The following is a 12,888-nucleotide window of genomic DNA, read 5'->3' as shown; positions in this document are numbered from 1 at the left end:
AAAAAAAAAAAAAAGATTTTCTGCTACTAAAGGCAAACCAGCAAGAGCCACCAACAAGTGGGAGTACACTTTGAACACAGCACTGCTCTGCTCCGCTGATCCTCAGGGACACAATAGGTGTGATCGTCTTGACAGACTTTAATGCTGAAGGTGGACTCTCATAAAACATCAGCAACTAGGCTGCTCTGGCATGGAGGATAGAGGGAATGACTAGAGGCAAATATGGAGTCCTCTCCCCATAAAATGAAAAGATGGGCAAACGACCACACTGCGGCTGGGGTACGGGTGGGGGAGGCTGCTATTCCAGCTATGGTACCCTCTTACATCTCCACTTCAGGAATGGCCAATGGAAGGAAAACAGGACAGAAACCAGCCTTCCACCGACACTGAAATCTGTGTCCTCCTCATTGCCACTGTCTGACTAACTTCAGGCCCCACCTAGGCCATCTCCAGACAAGCTCACAGAAAGTGTTTGCCTGAAAATCCATTTTAATGAACCAGATTTGAGTCATCCAAGAACTGCCCCCACTGAAAGACAATGAGGAGGGCATTGGGGGAGGAAGGCTTCTCACAAGAAGGTCTCAATCAGCGACAAGGTTTCGGCCCACAGTGGTGAATGGCCCAGACAAGCCCTAAAAAAGAAGAAAGGCATTTGGAGTCAGGATGGCGGGAGGTGGCTGTTCCCTCATCTGCCCCCTTCCTCAAATCTTTCATAACTGCCTGATTTGAGGAAGCCTTCCACACAGTGACTCCGCCCTCTGATTGACAGCCTGGTCCCTTGGCTCCCGTATACAGTTCCTCCACCCGCTGGGATTTTTCCTTGGCATGGAGAATGGCTGTGGCTTTTTTGCACAACAGTAAGCAGTCCCCCACAGAAAGGTCTCTGTCTCTCAGCTCTGATTCCATCACCCCAGCAACCAATCCAGGTTTCGGAAGCCCAGCAGCCACCTTAGGGAAGGGGAGCCTGTTCCTTGGAAAGCAAGAGGGACTAGGACCTTCTGAGGTGCAGGCGGCCACTAAATGGAGGGTATGTCCCGTTCCACTGCCACCAACCAAATCCAAGCCACCTGTAATCTGTGAGCCTCTTTATAGTCAGTCCTGGGTCCATTTCTCCAATCTCATCTTCTCCCACTGACTTTGCTGTCCGTTCTTCTTACTTGCCCTGGCACACTTGTCTCAGGACATGAGTGATTGCAATGCTGTCTGCCCAGGATGCCCTTCCTCTAAGTCCGCCTCTGGCTATCACCTTCTTACACTTTGGGTCTTAGCCCCACCCCCAAGACTTTTTTCAATGTGAAGAAGATTGATTTCTGGAATAGAAAAGACTCTTCTCCTCATTGTTATTGCCGCAGTACCCATTCCCATTTTCATCCCTAACTCCCTCACTTAAACAAGTCCTCGATGATTCCGCCCTCCCGCGAGAAATCAAGCTCCTCACCTTGGCAGTGTTGGTCACCTCTTGTTTCAGGGTCTTTGAAACCACTTTACAGGTAAAGCACTGGTCTCTGTTCACCCTGGGCATTGGGCTCTGGGAAGGGGAAAGCCAAGAGTCAGGAAGGAGGCAGAAAAGAATGAGAGGGAAGGGCCAGGGATTTAGCTCAGTGGTTCTGGCACCTGCCGCGCAAGCTCAAGGTCCCAAGTTCGATCCCCGGTACAAAAAAAAAAGAAAAAAAAGAATGAGAGGGAAAACAATGAGCTACAAAGTCAGGACTTTACAGTTCTTGGGAAGACACGTGAGTCTCACCGTAGGGAATAAGAGTTGAAGTTTCTCCTCTTGCTTGCCCCTGGAAGAGACAGGGATGACAAGTGGGGCCTATGCTTTCTAACCTCCCCCACACAGGTTTAATAAATGTATCATAGATCGTTCCCTGCTGATCCCAGATAGGACCTTTGAAGCGTTCTCTGTATAGCGCTCCTGGTAGCAACTAATTGTAGTACTCATTCCTTTCCTGTTCTGTCTGCCAGAGAATACAGGCCAATCACAGGCTCACACACCTCACTCCAGTGGTTCTAGCAGGGAAAATTGCCTTCCCACCCTTCAGGCATGGATCTTGGAGGTGGAGTCTGCTCATGTGCTCCATATTTTGGGTCATCAGGTCCTGAATGATGTCATTCTTCCAAAACAGGCCTGTAGGATGAAAGAATAGAGTGAGTTGACACCTGAGACACTCTGTCCCACTCCAGGGACCAGAGTGACTTCTTGCTCAAGTGCACAAAACATCATATTTTGTGGAGATAATTAAATGAGATGATGTATAAAAGTTGCTTAGCATAGTGCTTGGCATGTCATATTCAATAAGCATGATGGTTATAGTTTCTGCTGATTCATTTGATGGTACAGTAAGGATTAAATGAGGTTAGAGATGCAAAGTGCTTAGAAAACTCTGAGGCAGCAATTCTTAAGCTCCAGTGTGCATTAGAATATTTTGGAAAGCTTGTTGAAACACAGATTGCTGTTCCCCATAACCAGAGTTTCTGACTCAGTAGGTCTGCAGTAAAGATTAAGAATTAATATTTCTAACAAGTTCTTTGTTGACATTGATGTTGTTGGTTGGGGAAGTACTTTGAGAATTACTGTTCTAAGGCACTGTACACATATTAGGCTTTAGAAGTAGTAATATGATCTCAAGGCAGATTTTCTATCTGAGTCTCCCCCTCATTCACGAAACTCTGCTCTAAGGAAGGTTCAGCCATCTGTCTCCAATAGACTCTCCACTCCCTTTTACTCCTCCCTTCTGTTTGTCATACAGTTTTCCCAGCTTCCTACTCAGAGGCTGAGATTTGTACATATTCTTTTGGCTGAGAACTTAATTAGTTCCTGCTCTGAAAACAATCAGTAGTGCCAGGGGTTGGGATTAACCCCAAGGAGTTGGATGCTGGCCTTGTCCAGGAGTTTCTTCTAGAAGCTTCTGCTGGGCTCTTCCAGGGTGTTCAAGGCAAACAGCCCACCTAGCCTCTAAAACCACTCCTCTCTTGCCCTTTCTCCACTTGGGTGAGTGTGACAAGAAAGTTTTAAGTAGAAGTATTTGGAGAAGAGAAAAACTGTCCTCAGAACAGACAACTCCTCACAACCATCTTCTCTTGGCCAGGCCCCAACCACTGTTCTTCAGCTTTTAGTTACCTTGGGGTACAAGCTGGTGGAGTAGAACTTGGAGGTGACGGAAGAATGGAGCAGTAAATTCTTGGAGGGGCCAGAGCTGTGCCACTTCTGCTTGGCACTGGCCATCTAAGGACAAAATAGTGGTGTCAGAAAAGACCTTGACCAGAAGAAGCCTTCCATGTACCAGTTGAAGAGAATCAGCTAACTTCCCTCCACTGTCACTTCTGGATTCCTTGGTACTAGGCTCCTTCCTCATCTTTAAATCCTCCTTTCTTCTTCCCCCATTATCACTTGCCTTGCCCTTCAGCCTCTGGACCTCATTCACTCATCAACTTTCAGGAAAGAACCAACCTTGGGTGAGCAGCAGCTCAGAAAGCTATCCACATGGGATGGATAATCAGAAGGAGAGGTGGAGCACTGCGAAGCAGGTAAGCTGTATTTTAGGGAAGTCTTTGAAGCCAGGAGGGGTTGTGGAGAACTGGAATCCTCCGAAAGAGAAAGCACCATCTCCTCAGTATCTTCAGGGGATTGGTTCCAGGACTGCCCACCCCATACCAAAATCCAAGGTGCTCACGTCCCATATAGAAAATGGCTTAGTTAGTAATTTGCATATTACCTATGAACATTCTCCCATATACTTTAAGTCATCTCTTGATTTTTTATAATACCTAACACAATATAAATCACCGTAGTTATTTCACTGTGTTGTTTAGGAAACAATGACAAGGGAAAAAAGGCTGTACATATTTAATACAGACAGATATTTTTGATCTTTAGTTTATTGAACTGAAGAAGCAGAACTCCCTTGTGTGGAACCGTGGGCACAGAGGGCTGACTGTACTGTTATTATAAGGCTTGAGGGTCTGGGTGGTTCTACTGTAAGCCACAGTTTTCCCTGCTGCACATAGGGAAGAGCAGGGTCAAGGGAGATAGGCCCTAATGTGAAGAAAGTACACCTTCCCTGTTCCGTATAGATGGAGCTGGACTGGAGGAGAGCATTTTTTTTCTACAGTGGGGATTACCACTTGTCATTCGGGTCAGGTCTTAAGAAGCAGGAATTCTCCCTAGTCAAGTGAACAATTTTCGGGCTTCGGGAAGGAGTGGGAGCTCCAGTCTCTACTGAGAAGGGAAAGAGCTTCGGGAAGGGGAGGTAGTCCTGAGGCAGCGCTCCTAGAGGGGCGCCTGCGCCGCTGGGCAAGGATGCGCAGCGCGGCGGGCGATGTCCGTGGTGCTGAGCGCGCTTGGCGCTGCCACCAGGCTCGGCGGTGCTCTCCCCCGCACCCTCCTCATATCCGCCCACAATTCTTTGCGAATCCTCTGCATTGGCCTCTACACCCAAGAATCCGGTGGAGACAGTAGGCGTCAGAGCCGGAGTTTGCGCTTAGCACCTCCAACGGTGGGCGTAGGAACTTGCGAGCCTGCGCAGTTCAGAAGTGAGTCAGCGCCGGGTTAAGCCTGGATGGCGCGGAGCAGAGAGGAAGGAGAAAGGACGATTCCTTCCCACTCCATTCTTCTGTTTTCCTCAAGCCTAGCACTCCCCTCCTTATCGGAAATCGGGTCACAGTTACCAGGATCTCAGCTTATGACTAAGCTTCCTCTTCCCTCCTGCCAGGACCCAGATTCTGAAAGACTACCGTTCCTGGTCCCTTGCCCATCCCCAGCCGTGGTCATCTCTTCCCTGGACCCTCAGTGCACCTGGTTTCTCCCGTGGCCGCCTTCTGCCCATTCGTCTCCCCGGCCTCCTCCCGAATCCCCAGTCTTGCCCTGCCCCCGCTCTTAGGTCCAGACGACTTATGCCGAGACCTAGGCCTCTTCAAGATGACGTCTGCGCTTATCTCTCCTTATGCCCACCAGCACATTATTTGCCTCCTTAGTCTCCTAGCCTTGAGGCCCCGACTATTCTCTTGTAAATGCTCTCTGACCCTGCCCGCACCCCCCAGATGTCCTTCTGACTGTGGGGACTAATGTCGCTGCAGCACCCCGGGCAGCTGTTCAGCAGCAGGAAACAGAGGAGCAGCCGGAGGCCCCCGGAGGCTTCAGACCCCAGCGGGCGCTGCATCCTCCTGGGATCCTTGCGCTTGCTCTCTCGCCTTAGTCGCAGTGAAAAGTAGCTCCAGAGGCCGGAAGGGCCGTGCGGGCGAACGCTTTAGCAGGGTCTGCAAAGCCCTCCTCTGCAGCGGCCAATAGCGAGCAAGCAGGCGCTGGCCCTGAGGACGCCTCCTCAATTCTTCCTACTTCTCACCACCACCCTCCACCCCGCACCTTTTGAAATTCCTGGCCCTACTCCTTTTTGTCACAAGCCGAGTCCAAGAGACGACCGCATAGACTCCCGGTCCCAAGGTTGGAGAAATGAGCTGCGTGTTTAGATGTGGATGGACATTGTACCTACCTCAAATCTGAATCTGTGTGACAGTTTTGGAAATATGGCCATTTTTACTGTATTGGTTCTTCCTACTCAAGAAAAAAGGATGTCTTTCCATTGTCTGATATCCTCTTCGATCTCCTTTTTCAGAGTACTATAGTTTTCAATGGAAAGGCCTTTTACTTCCCTCATTAGATTGATTCCTAGATATCTCATTTGGGGGGAGGCGGGGTGCTATTGTGAAAGGTATTGTTTCCCTAATTTCTCTCTCAGTGAGTTTCTTATTTGGGTACAGGAAAGCTATTGATTTTTGAGTGTTGACTTTGTATCCAGCTATGCTACTAAATTTGGTTATTAAATCTAGAAGTCTTTTGGTGTAGTTTTTGGGGTCTTATATGTAGAGAATCATATCATCTGCAAATAATGGTAATTTAACTTCTTTTCCTATCCTTATTTTTGCATTTCTTTCTCTTGTCTAATTGCTGTGGCTCATATATCCAGAACTATATTGAAAAAGAGTGATGATAGTGGATATCCTTGTCTTGGTCTTGATTTTAGAGTGAAAGCTTTTGGCTTTTGTCCACTTAATATGATGTTGGCTGTTGGTTTGTCATAGATGGCTTTTATCTGATTCCAATTTTCTGTAGCATTTTCATGAATGGGTGTTGGAGCTTGTCAAATGCTTTTTCAGCATCTATTGAGATAATCATATGGTTTTTGTCCTTGGCTTTATTGATATAGTGTATTACATTTATTGATTTGCGTATGTTAAACCATCCCTGAATCCCTAGGATGAATCCTACTTGGTCAGGGTGAATAATCTTCTTGATTCACTGCACTCTGTTTGCCAGTATCTTATTGAGGATTTTTACATCTGTGTTCATTAGGGAAATTGGCCTGTAGTTCTCTTTTTTGGTTGGATCCTTCTCTGGGTTTCATATCAGGGTAATACTGGCTTCAGGAGTGAATTTGGGAGTATTTCTTCCCTTTCAATTTTATTAAAGAGTTTGAGAAGTAGCAGCATTAGGTCTTCTCTAAATTTCTTTGAGAATTATAATGTTCCAGGAAAAAAGGAGCTTGTTGGTCTTTAGGTGAGTTGAGTACAAGTAAGTGTTTCCTTCCTCCCATTTAAGATTTCAGTCAACCAGAGGAATAGCTATCAAAATGATACATGTGCATGAGCACTAATAATGCATTTATTCTTGCTACTTATTGAACAAAGATTCTAATGCTGAGAGAAATACCCTCAGAAAACCAAGTAGGTTCTCAGGTCTCTTGAGCCTAAGGTTCACAGGGAGGAATTTTCTTCCCACAAGGGGGAAAAAGACTACCATAAAGTATGACTGGAGGACAGTGGGTAGGGAAGATTGTGGTTCAGCTGAGGTCCTTGCATTCATATTATTAATGACAACTGGGAAGGGGAAGAGATTAGGGACCTTGGCTCCACCAGAACTGAAGAGCTGTGCTATTTCCCCTCATCAAATGCACCCTCTCTACTGCCTTTGAATATCGTACATTAGAAGCTCTGGCTGAGGCCCACTCTTCTGTCTCCAGTGATTTTCTTCTGCATTTTGCATTAAATTCTAGACCTTTTAGTATTACCTGCAAGGCCCTGTAAGTTCAAATAAAGAGTTTTCATGAAAACACACTTTAAAAATCCAGTAGCAGTTTGTCCTGGCACCGCCTACCTGGAGGGACTGGGAGGTAAGGGGGATGGGCAGGGAAGCCTCGATCTGCTACAAAGTCTTTCTCAGAAAAGGAAAATAGCTCAAAGAAGCTCCAAAATTGGATTTGGAATTTGGAATTTGAGCCCCTCTGTAAGATCAGCCCCCATCCCAGTACATAGGAAGCTCTGATAGCAGTCTTGATTTGGACAAATCTTGAGGTGCAGTGACTCAGCAACTGCCTGACAGCAATCTTCCCCTGGGCTCCCAGGTCCTGATCTTCTCATGCTTTCTGATTTTTTCCCTGCCATAGAGCTAGTCAAGGACTCTGAATCTGGAGAAGAATGGCAGACTCTTATTTTCATACTTAGTAGCACCATGACAACCAGTTCTCACTGGGGGATCAGTCAGTGCTAATGATATCACCCCAGCCACCACTCCAGGTGGAGGAAGCCCAGCTGCCATGGTGACAGGAGTCAGAAGCAGTTTCCTTGGAAAGCATGAGGATCTGGAACCCCTCTCCCCCAGCCCCAGCCCCAGCCCCAGCCCCAGCCCCAGCCCTCAGGCTTCTCCAGGTACAGTGGAGGTGCTTGGCTCCACTGTAATTACCAAGTTGAAGTCACTGCAATCTTCTTAGGCCAAGACAGTACTTCCTAAAAGGTCTACGCATTCCACTCTTGCCTCTATGGATACAGTCCTCAACAGCGTTAGGGAAGTCCTTTAAAATTATGCAGGAGGGCTGGGGATTTAGCTCAGTGGGTCCAGCACCTGCCTCAAAAGCGCAAGGTTCCGAGTTTGATCCCCGGTACCAAAAGAATAATAATAATAAATAAAATAAAATTATGCAGGATATTACTTAAAATCCCTAGTGATTTTCTCTTGCATTTGTGCATTAAGTTTTGGACCCTTCACTATTACCTCCAAATCTCTGTAAGTTCAGTTCTGGGTACATTTCTCCAACCTCATCTCCCACTACTAGCTATTCTGTTTGATCCCCTAATGTGACATTAGAGGACTGAAAAACAATACAATCACTAAAATAAAATCTCACCGGATGAGCTCAAGGGCAGAATAAGGTTGAGAGAGAAAGAGTTAAGTAACTTGACCACGGATCAATAAAAATGATTCAAATTGAACAACAGAAAGGAAATTGATTGGGGAGAAAGTCAAGAGTCTCAGGAACCTGTGGGCTACTACAAGAGGTCTAACATTCATGTCTTTGGAATTCCAGAAGGAGGGGAGAGTATAGTACACACAGAAGATTTCCAAAATTTGTCCAAGATGTAAACCTATAAGCTAGGCATGGTGGTGCACACTTAAAATCCTAGCACTGTAGAAAGCTGAGGCAGGAAGATTACCAATTCAAGCCAGCCTGTGCAACTTAGCAAATTAAGGAGACTCTGACTTTAAAAAAAGGTTTAAAAACAGGCTGAGGATGTAGCTCAGTATAAGGGCTTTGGGTTCAATCCCCAGAAGCACAAAGAAACAAACAAACAAACAAAACAAAATCTGAAATCAAAACAAAACAAAAAAATCAAACCAACCCTCACCCCCAAAACAGCAGACAGATTCAAGAAGCTCAGTGAACATCAAAAAGGATAAACCCAAAGAAATCCATACCCTGACACATGATGATCAATCGTCTAAAAGCTAAAAACAAAGAAGTCATAAACAACATATCACTTAGGGCAAAGATGATTTGAATGGCTAGATTTTTCTTTGTACACCACAGGGACCAGAAGGAAGTATAGTCACATTTTTAAAGTGGTGGAAGAAAGGAGTTGTCAACCCGGGACTCCATACACGGCAAAAACATGCTTCAGGAATGAAAGTGGAACAAAGATATTGACAGGTTAAGTAAAACTAAGATAATTCATTGCCTGCTGAAACATCAGGAGTGAAGGAAGAGTGTAGGGATGAACGGTCAATAACTGAGTAAATATTGTAGACTGTTTTTCTCCTCATGAGCTATTTAAAATATGCTTGGTTGAAAGCAAAAATCATAGCATTCTCTGATGAAGTTTTCAGTGCATGATGATATAATTGACTGTCCTTGACAGCTACAAATAGCATTAACTGGGGAGGGTAGAGGCTTCTCTGCTAGTAAGGTTTCTACATGTCACTTGCAGTGGTAAAACAGTGATCATAAGTAGGCTGTGAAAAGTTAAGTATGTATATCATAATCCTTACAGCAACCACTGAAAAGAGCTACACAAAGAAATCAAGTAAAAAAACAACGCAATATATACATTGAAATGGAATATTAGAAAGCATTCCAACAATCTAAATGAGGAAAGAGAGGAAAACAAGGAATAAGAGCAAAATAAAAAGAGGAAACAAAGTAAGTATGTAATGATAGATGTAAATCCAAATATACTGATAATTGTGCCTAGTCTAAGCACATCAATTAAAAGAGATACAGATTGACAGAATTGTTTTTTAAAAAAATAACCTAACAGGGGCTGGGGATTTAGCTCAGTGGTTCTGGTGCCTGCCTTGCAAGCGCAAGGTCCCGAGTTCGATCCCCAATACCAAAAAAAAAAAAAAACCAAACTTCTAAACAACCCATGGGTCAAAAAGAAAGTCTTAAGAGAAGTCAGAAAATATTTTGAACTGAACAAAAATGAAAACATAACATATCAAAATATGTGGGATAGGGCCGAGGATTTAGCTCAGTTGTTATGCCACCTGTCTCACAAGTGCAAGGACCCGAGTTCAATCCCCGATACCAAAAAAATGAAATTATATTAAAAAATGGGGGATGCATTTAAAAGAATGCTTAGCATGAATTCATGGCATTAAATGCTCCAGTTGGAAAAGTCATCGTAAGGAAAAAACTAAAATCCATAAATCAACAAAATTGAGAACAGTAAAAGAGAGGAATCAATGAGGTGGAAAATAATTTTTGAGTATTTTTATGCCCACATTCATTAGGGATGTTGGTCTGCAGTTTCCTTTTCTTGTGCTGTCTCTTCCTCTTTGGTATCAAGACAATGCTGACTTCACAGAGTGGGTTGGGAAGTATTCTCTCCTCTTGTATTTTTTGGAAGAGATTATGTAGAATTGTTATTTCTTCTTTAAATACTTGGTAGAATTTGTCAATAAAACCATCCCAGCCTAGAAATTACTGTTTTGGGAAGGGCTTTAAATATGAATTTGATTTCTTCAATAGTTAGAAGACTAGATTACCTGTTTCGTCTGAGGTGAGTTTGGTAGTTTGGTTTTTAGAGTTGGTCACAAGAGGAGCTGAGGTGATCTGCATGAGGAGTGGTAGAAACAACAGAACTGGAATATTAAAACTTGAAAGCAGAGAAAATCAATCCAAAGTGTGTAATTGGACTGCTCACCACTGGACACAAGGGAGGGTCACGCAGCCCTCCCCACACCTGTTCATTAGGAGAATAGTCCAGAATAAGCTACCTGCAATCCAGGCCCAATCCTTGAACTTCCGGGGTGAAAGTGGGAATGGGATGCTGAACACAGACTAAGACAGGTTGTCTTCAGCAGGAGGACTGGCATAAATTATCTAGTCTACCGTTACCAGGGGCAAAACCCAAGTCTTTCACTCTTGTTCCTTTGTTTTCAATATGGGAATTACTATATATTTATGCAAGTTGTCTAGTAATGAGGGAAAAATAACAGTCAAGGTAAACACTGGTAGAGAGTAAAGAATTGCTATAGTGATGCTCCGGATTGAGTTCTCAGGAGCAAATCAGCATATTTCTTAATCTTGCCTACTTCTGTGTGCAGCATAGCTATTCTCCAACCAACAGTTCTCTAAAGTTAGTTGTGGCTTCTCCCTCTGTCCCTCCACTGAAACCCAGGTAGTTGGCAAGGTCTATCAACTCACTCTTCATTATATCTCTCAATGGTCTCTCCGCTCCATTTGCTTCCTCTCTGTCCAATTTCAGGCTCTTAAAGCACATGCAAGCCATGTCCTCATTGTTCTAATTAGACGCCTCTTTCTCACTTACTTCTCTTCTCTTCCTACTCTCCAACCTATCCTTTGACTGTATTATCCCCTGACTACAAAACTTTGGAGACTCTTCAATACCTCTTAAAAATAAAGTCTGAATTATATACCCTGGCCCTCTGCAATCAAGACTAAACGTGCTTTTCAAGACTGACCTCCCAGTATCCCAGAATTACTCATTCACCCAGGAGACTTCCTGCTCTGACTTTCTCCTCCTCTTTGATATTATCCATATCCCATCACGTGCTACTGAAATCTAACCTAGACCTCAAGGAGTTACTTCCTGTGGAGGGGGGCCTTTCCAGATTGCTCATTGAGTGTGAAGTCAAGAATCATAGATGGTCAGAGCTGAAAGTCACATTGGTGAGGATACAGTTCAGCATCACTTTTTTTTTTCAACATCACTTTTATGATTGGGACAATACAGTCTCACAGCTGTATGTTTTTCTCCACCATACTATTCAACTCTGTTCAATAAATGCATGTTAAATACCTGTCTTTTACCCACCTGGGCACTATGCTAGGTACTCAGGACACAGAGATAAATCCCATACACTGATCTGAAGGAGAAGCAGTCATATATATATACACACACAAGGTATAAAGCCAAATACTGAGTTTTCAGAGACGGCTGTGACGAAGTCAGGTAGGAGGGATGCAAAAAGGAACAATAAAGGAAGGGACATTGGGCTCATATTTTAGGATAAGATGAATGAGGTTTGCTAGAGTTCACGCTGCTTGGGCAGTCCTTCAATTTGCCACGCCCCAACATATCTGAATATGTTAACCTCTTTAAATAGAAAGTAGTGCCCCAAAATGTGCCGCCTGGGGAGAACCCTGCCCCCTCTGCTGCCCTCCTCCCAGCTACCCTGCTAGGAATCCTTACAGGTAGAAAGAAACTGCATATGTAAAGGCAGTGAGAACCAGCTGGGCCCAACCTGAGAAATACAAGTGGGGCTGAATTGCACACAGGCAGAAAAGAGGAGCAACTTCACATGAGATGGAAGAGGTTGCAGGGGACAGAATCTTGAAGGCCATGTGGCTCGGATAAGAAGCTTGAACTTTTCCCTGAAGATTGTGGGGTCATTAAGTAACTCCAAGCTCCTAGGAGCAGGGACCTGGTCTTGTTCACCATGTATCCCCAGTGCCTAGGACTGAGCCTCAAACAGAGTAGATGGTCTTCATTTGGATTCACTCAAAGGGAAACTTAAGGCAAAAATTGGGTGCAGGTGGTGTAGGTGGCAGGTCATCCTTGAGAGAATAAATGAAGAAAGGAGAAAGGGAGACAAGGGAAACATCAAATCCAATAAAGGCAATGATGCTGAGCAGGTCACTGCTGCGCATAGTTGGAAATCAATCCCTTGGGGGCCCCTGAGAATCCGTATCTGAAGACTTGCTTCACACTTATCCTCTTGAGGGAAGAATATGCTGGGGTCAGTCATTAGCACACTGGGGATTGCCTCTGGACATGTTAAATCCCATACACTTGATCACTGTCTGATGCATGTATATGTGGGTTGTGCTGGACTTCCAGAAAACCTGAAGGATGAGAAGTGGAGTGTCCCCAGGGCTGGAGGTAGAAATTTGTTAGCATGTCCAACAGTGTCCACTTCTGCTGCAGGTGACCTCAGAGTCAAGCCAGGGGATATGAGGCAGGGGACCTACTGGATCTGCCACACAGGTGCCCAGTGTTTATCACAAATGTGTTGTATATTTGTTGCATGTGTATCATGCTTCCCTGGCTATCCTGAATTGCACTGAAGCAGAAACCACATATTGCCCTGGCCAG

At 44.8% G+C, this 12,888-nt stretch overlaps 1 protein-coding gene across 1 annotated transcript; it reads right to left on the bottom strand.

Annotated features, from left to right (window-relative positions):
• Positions 1–471: 471 nt before the first annotated feature.
• Resp18 (regulated endocrine specific protein 18) lies at positions 472–5,280 on the bottom strand. Its single transcript, XM_004864529.3, has 6 exons — positions 5,054–5,280; positions 3,122–3,226; positions 1,996–2,128; positions 1,745–1,784; positions 1,439–1,528; positions 472–632 (listed from the first exon to the last, which is right to left on the bottom strand). The coding sequence occupies exons 1-6, from the start codon at positions 5,157–5,159 to the stop codon at positions 582–584; spliced, it is 525 nt and encodes a 174-aa protein (XP_004864586.2). The 5' UTR covers positions 5,160–5,280; the 3' UTR covers positions 472–581.
• Positions 5,281–12,888: the final 7,608 nt, after the last annotated feature.

This window comes from Heterocephalus glaber, unplaced genomic scaffold, assembly GCF_053883595.1.
Source record: "Heterocephalus glaber isolate CG9 unplaced genomic scaffold, H.glaber_assembly_v1.0 deba00000621, whole genome shotgun sequence".
NCBI lineage: Eukaryota > Metazoa > Chordata > Mammalia > Rodentia > Bathyergidae > Heterocephalus > Heterocephalus glaber.
Note: the sequence above shows the minus strand (reverse complement) of the source record. Positions and strands in the feature narration are given on the sequence as shown.

Bases quoted from the DNA above. Each gene is read 5' to 3' on its own strand.
- Resp18 (XM_004864529.3), bottom strand. From the start codon at position 5,159: ATGCAGCGCCCGCTGGGGTCTGAAGCCTCCGGGGGCCTCCGGCTGCTC. The intron at 1,785-1,995 runs GTGTGTGAGCCT...TGTCTCTTCCAG, and splicing joins GCTAGAACCACTGGAGTGAG to GGGCAAGCAAGAGGAGAAAC. The intron at 1,529-1,744 runs GTGAGACTCACG...TCCCCTTCCCAG, and splicing joins TTCAACTCTTATTCCCTACG to AGCCCAATGCCCAGGGTGAA.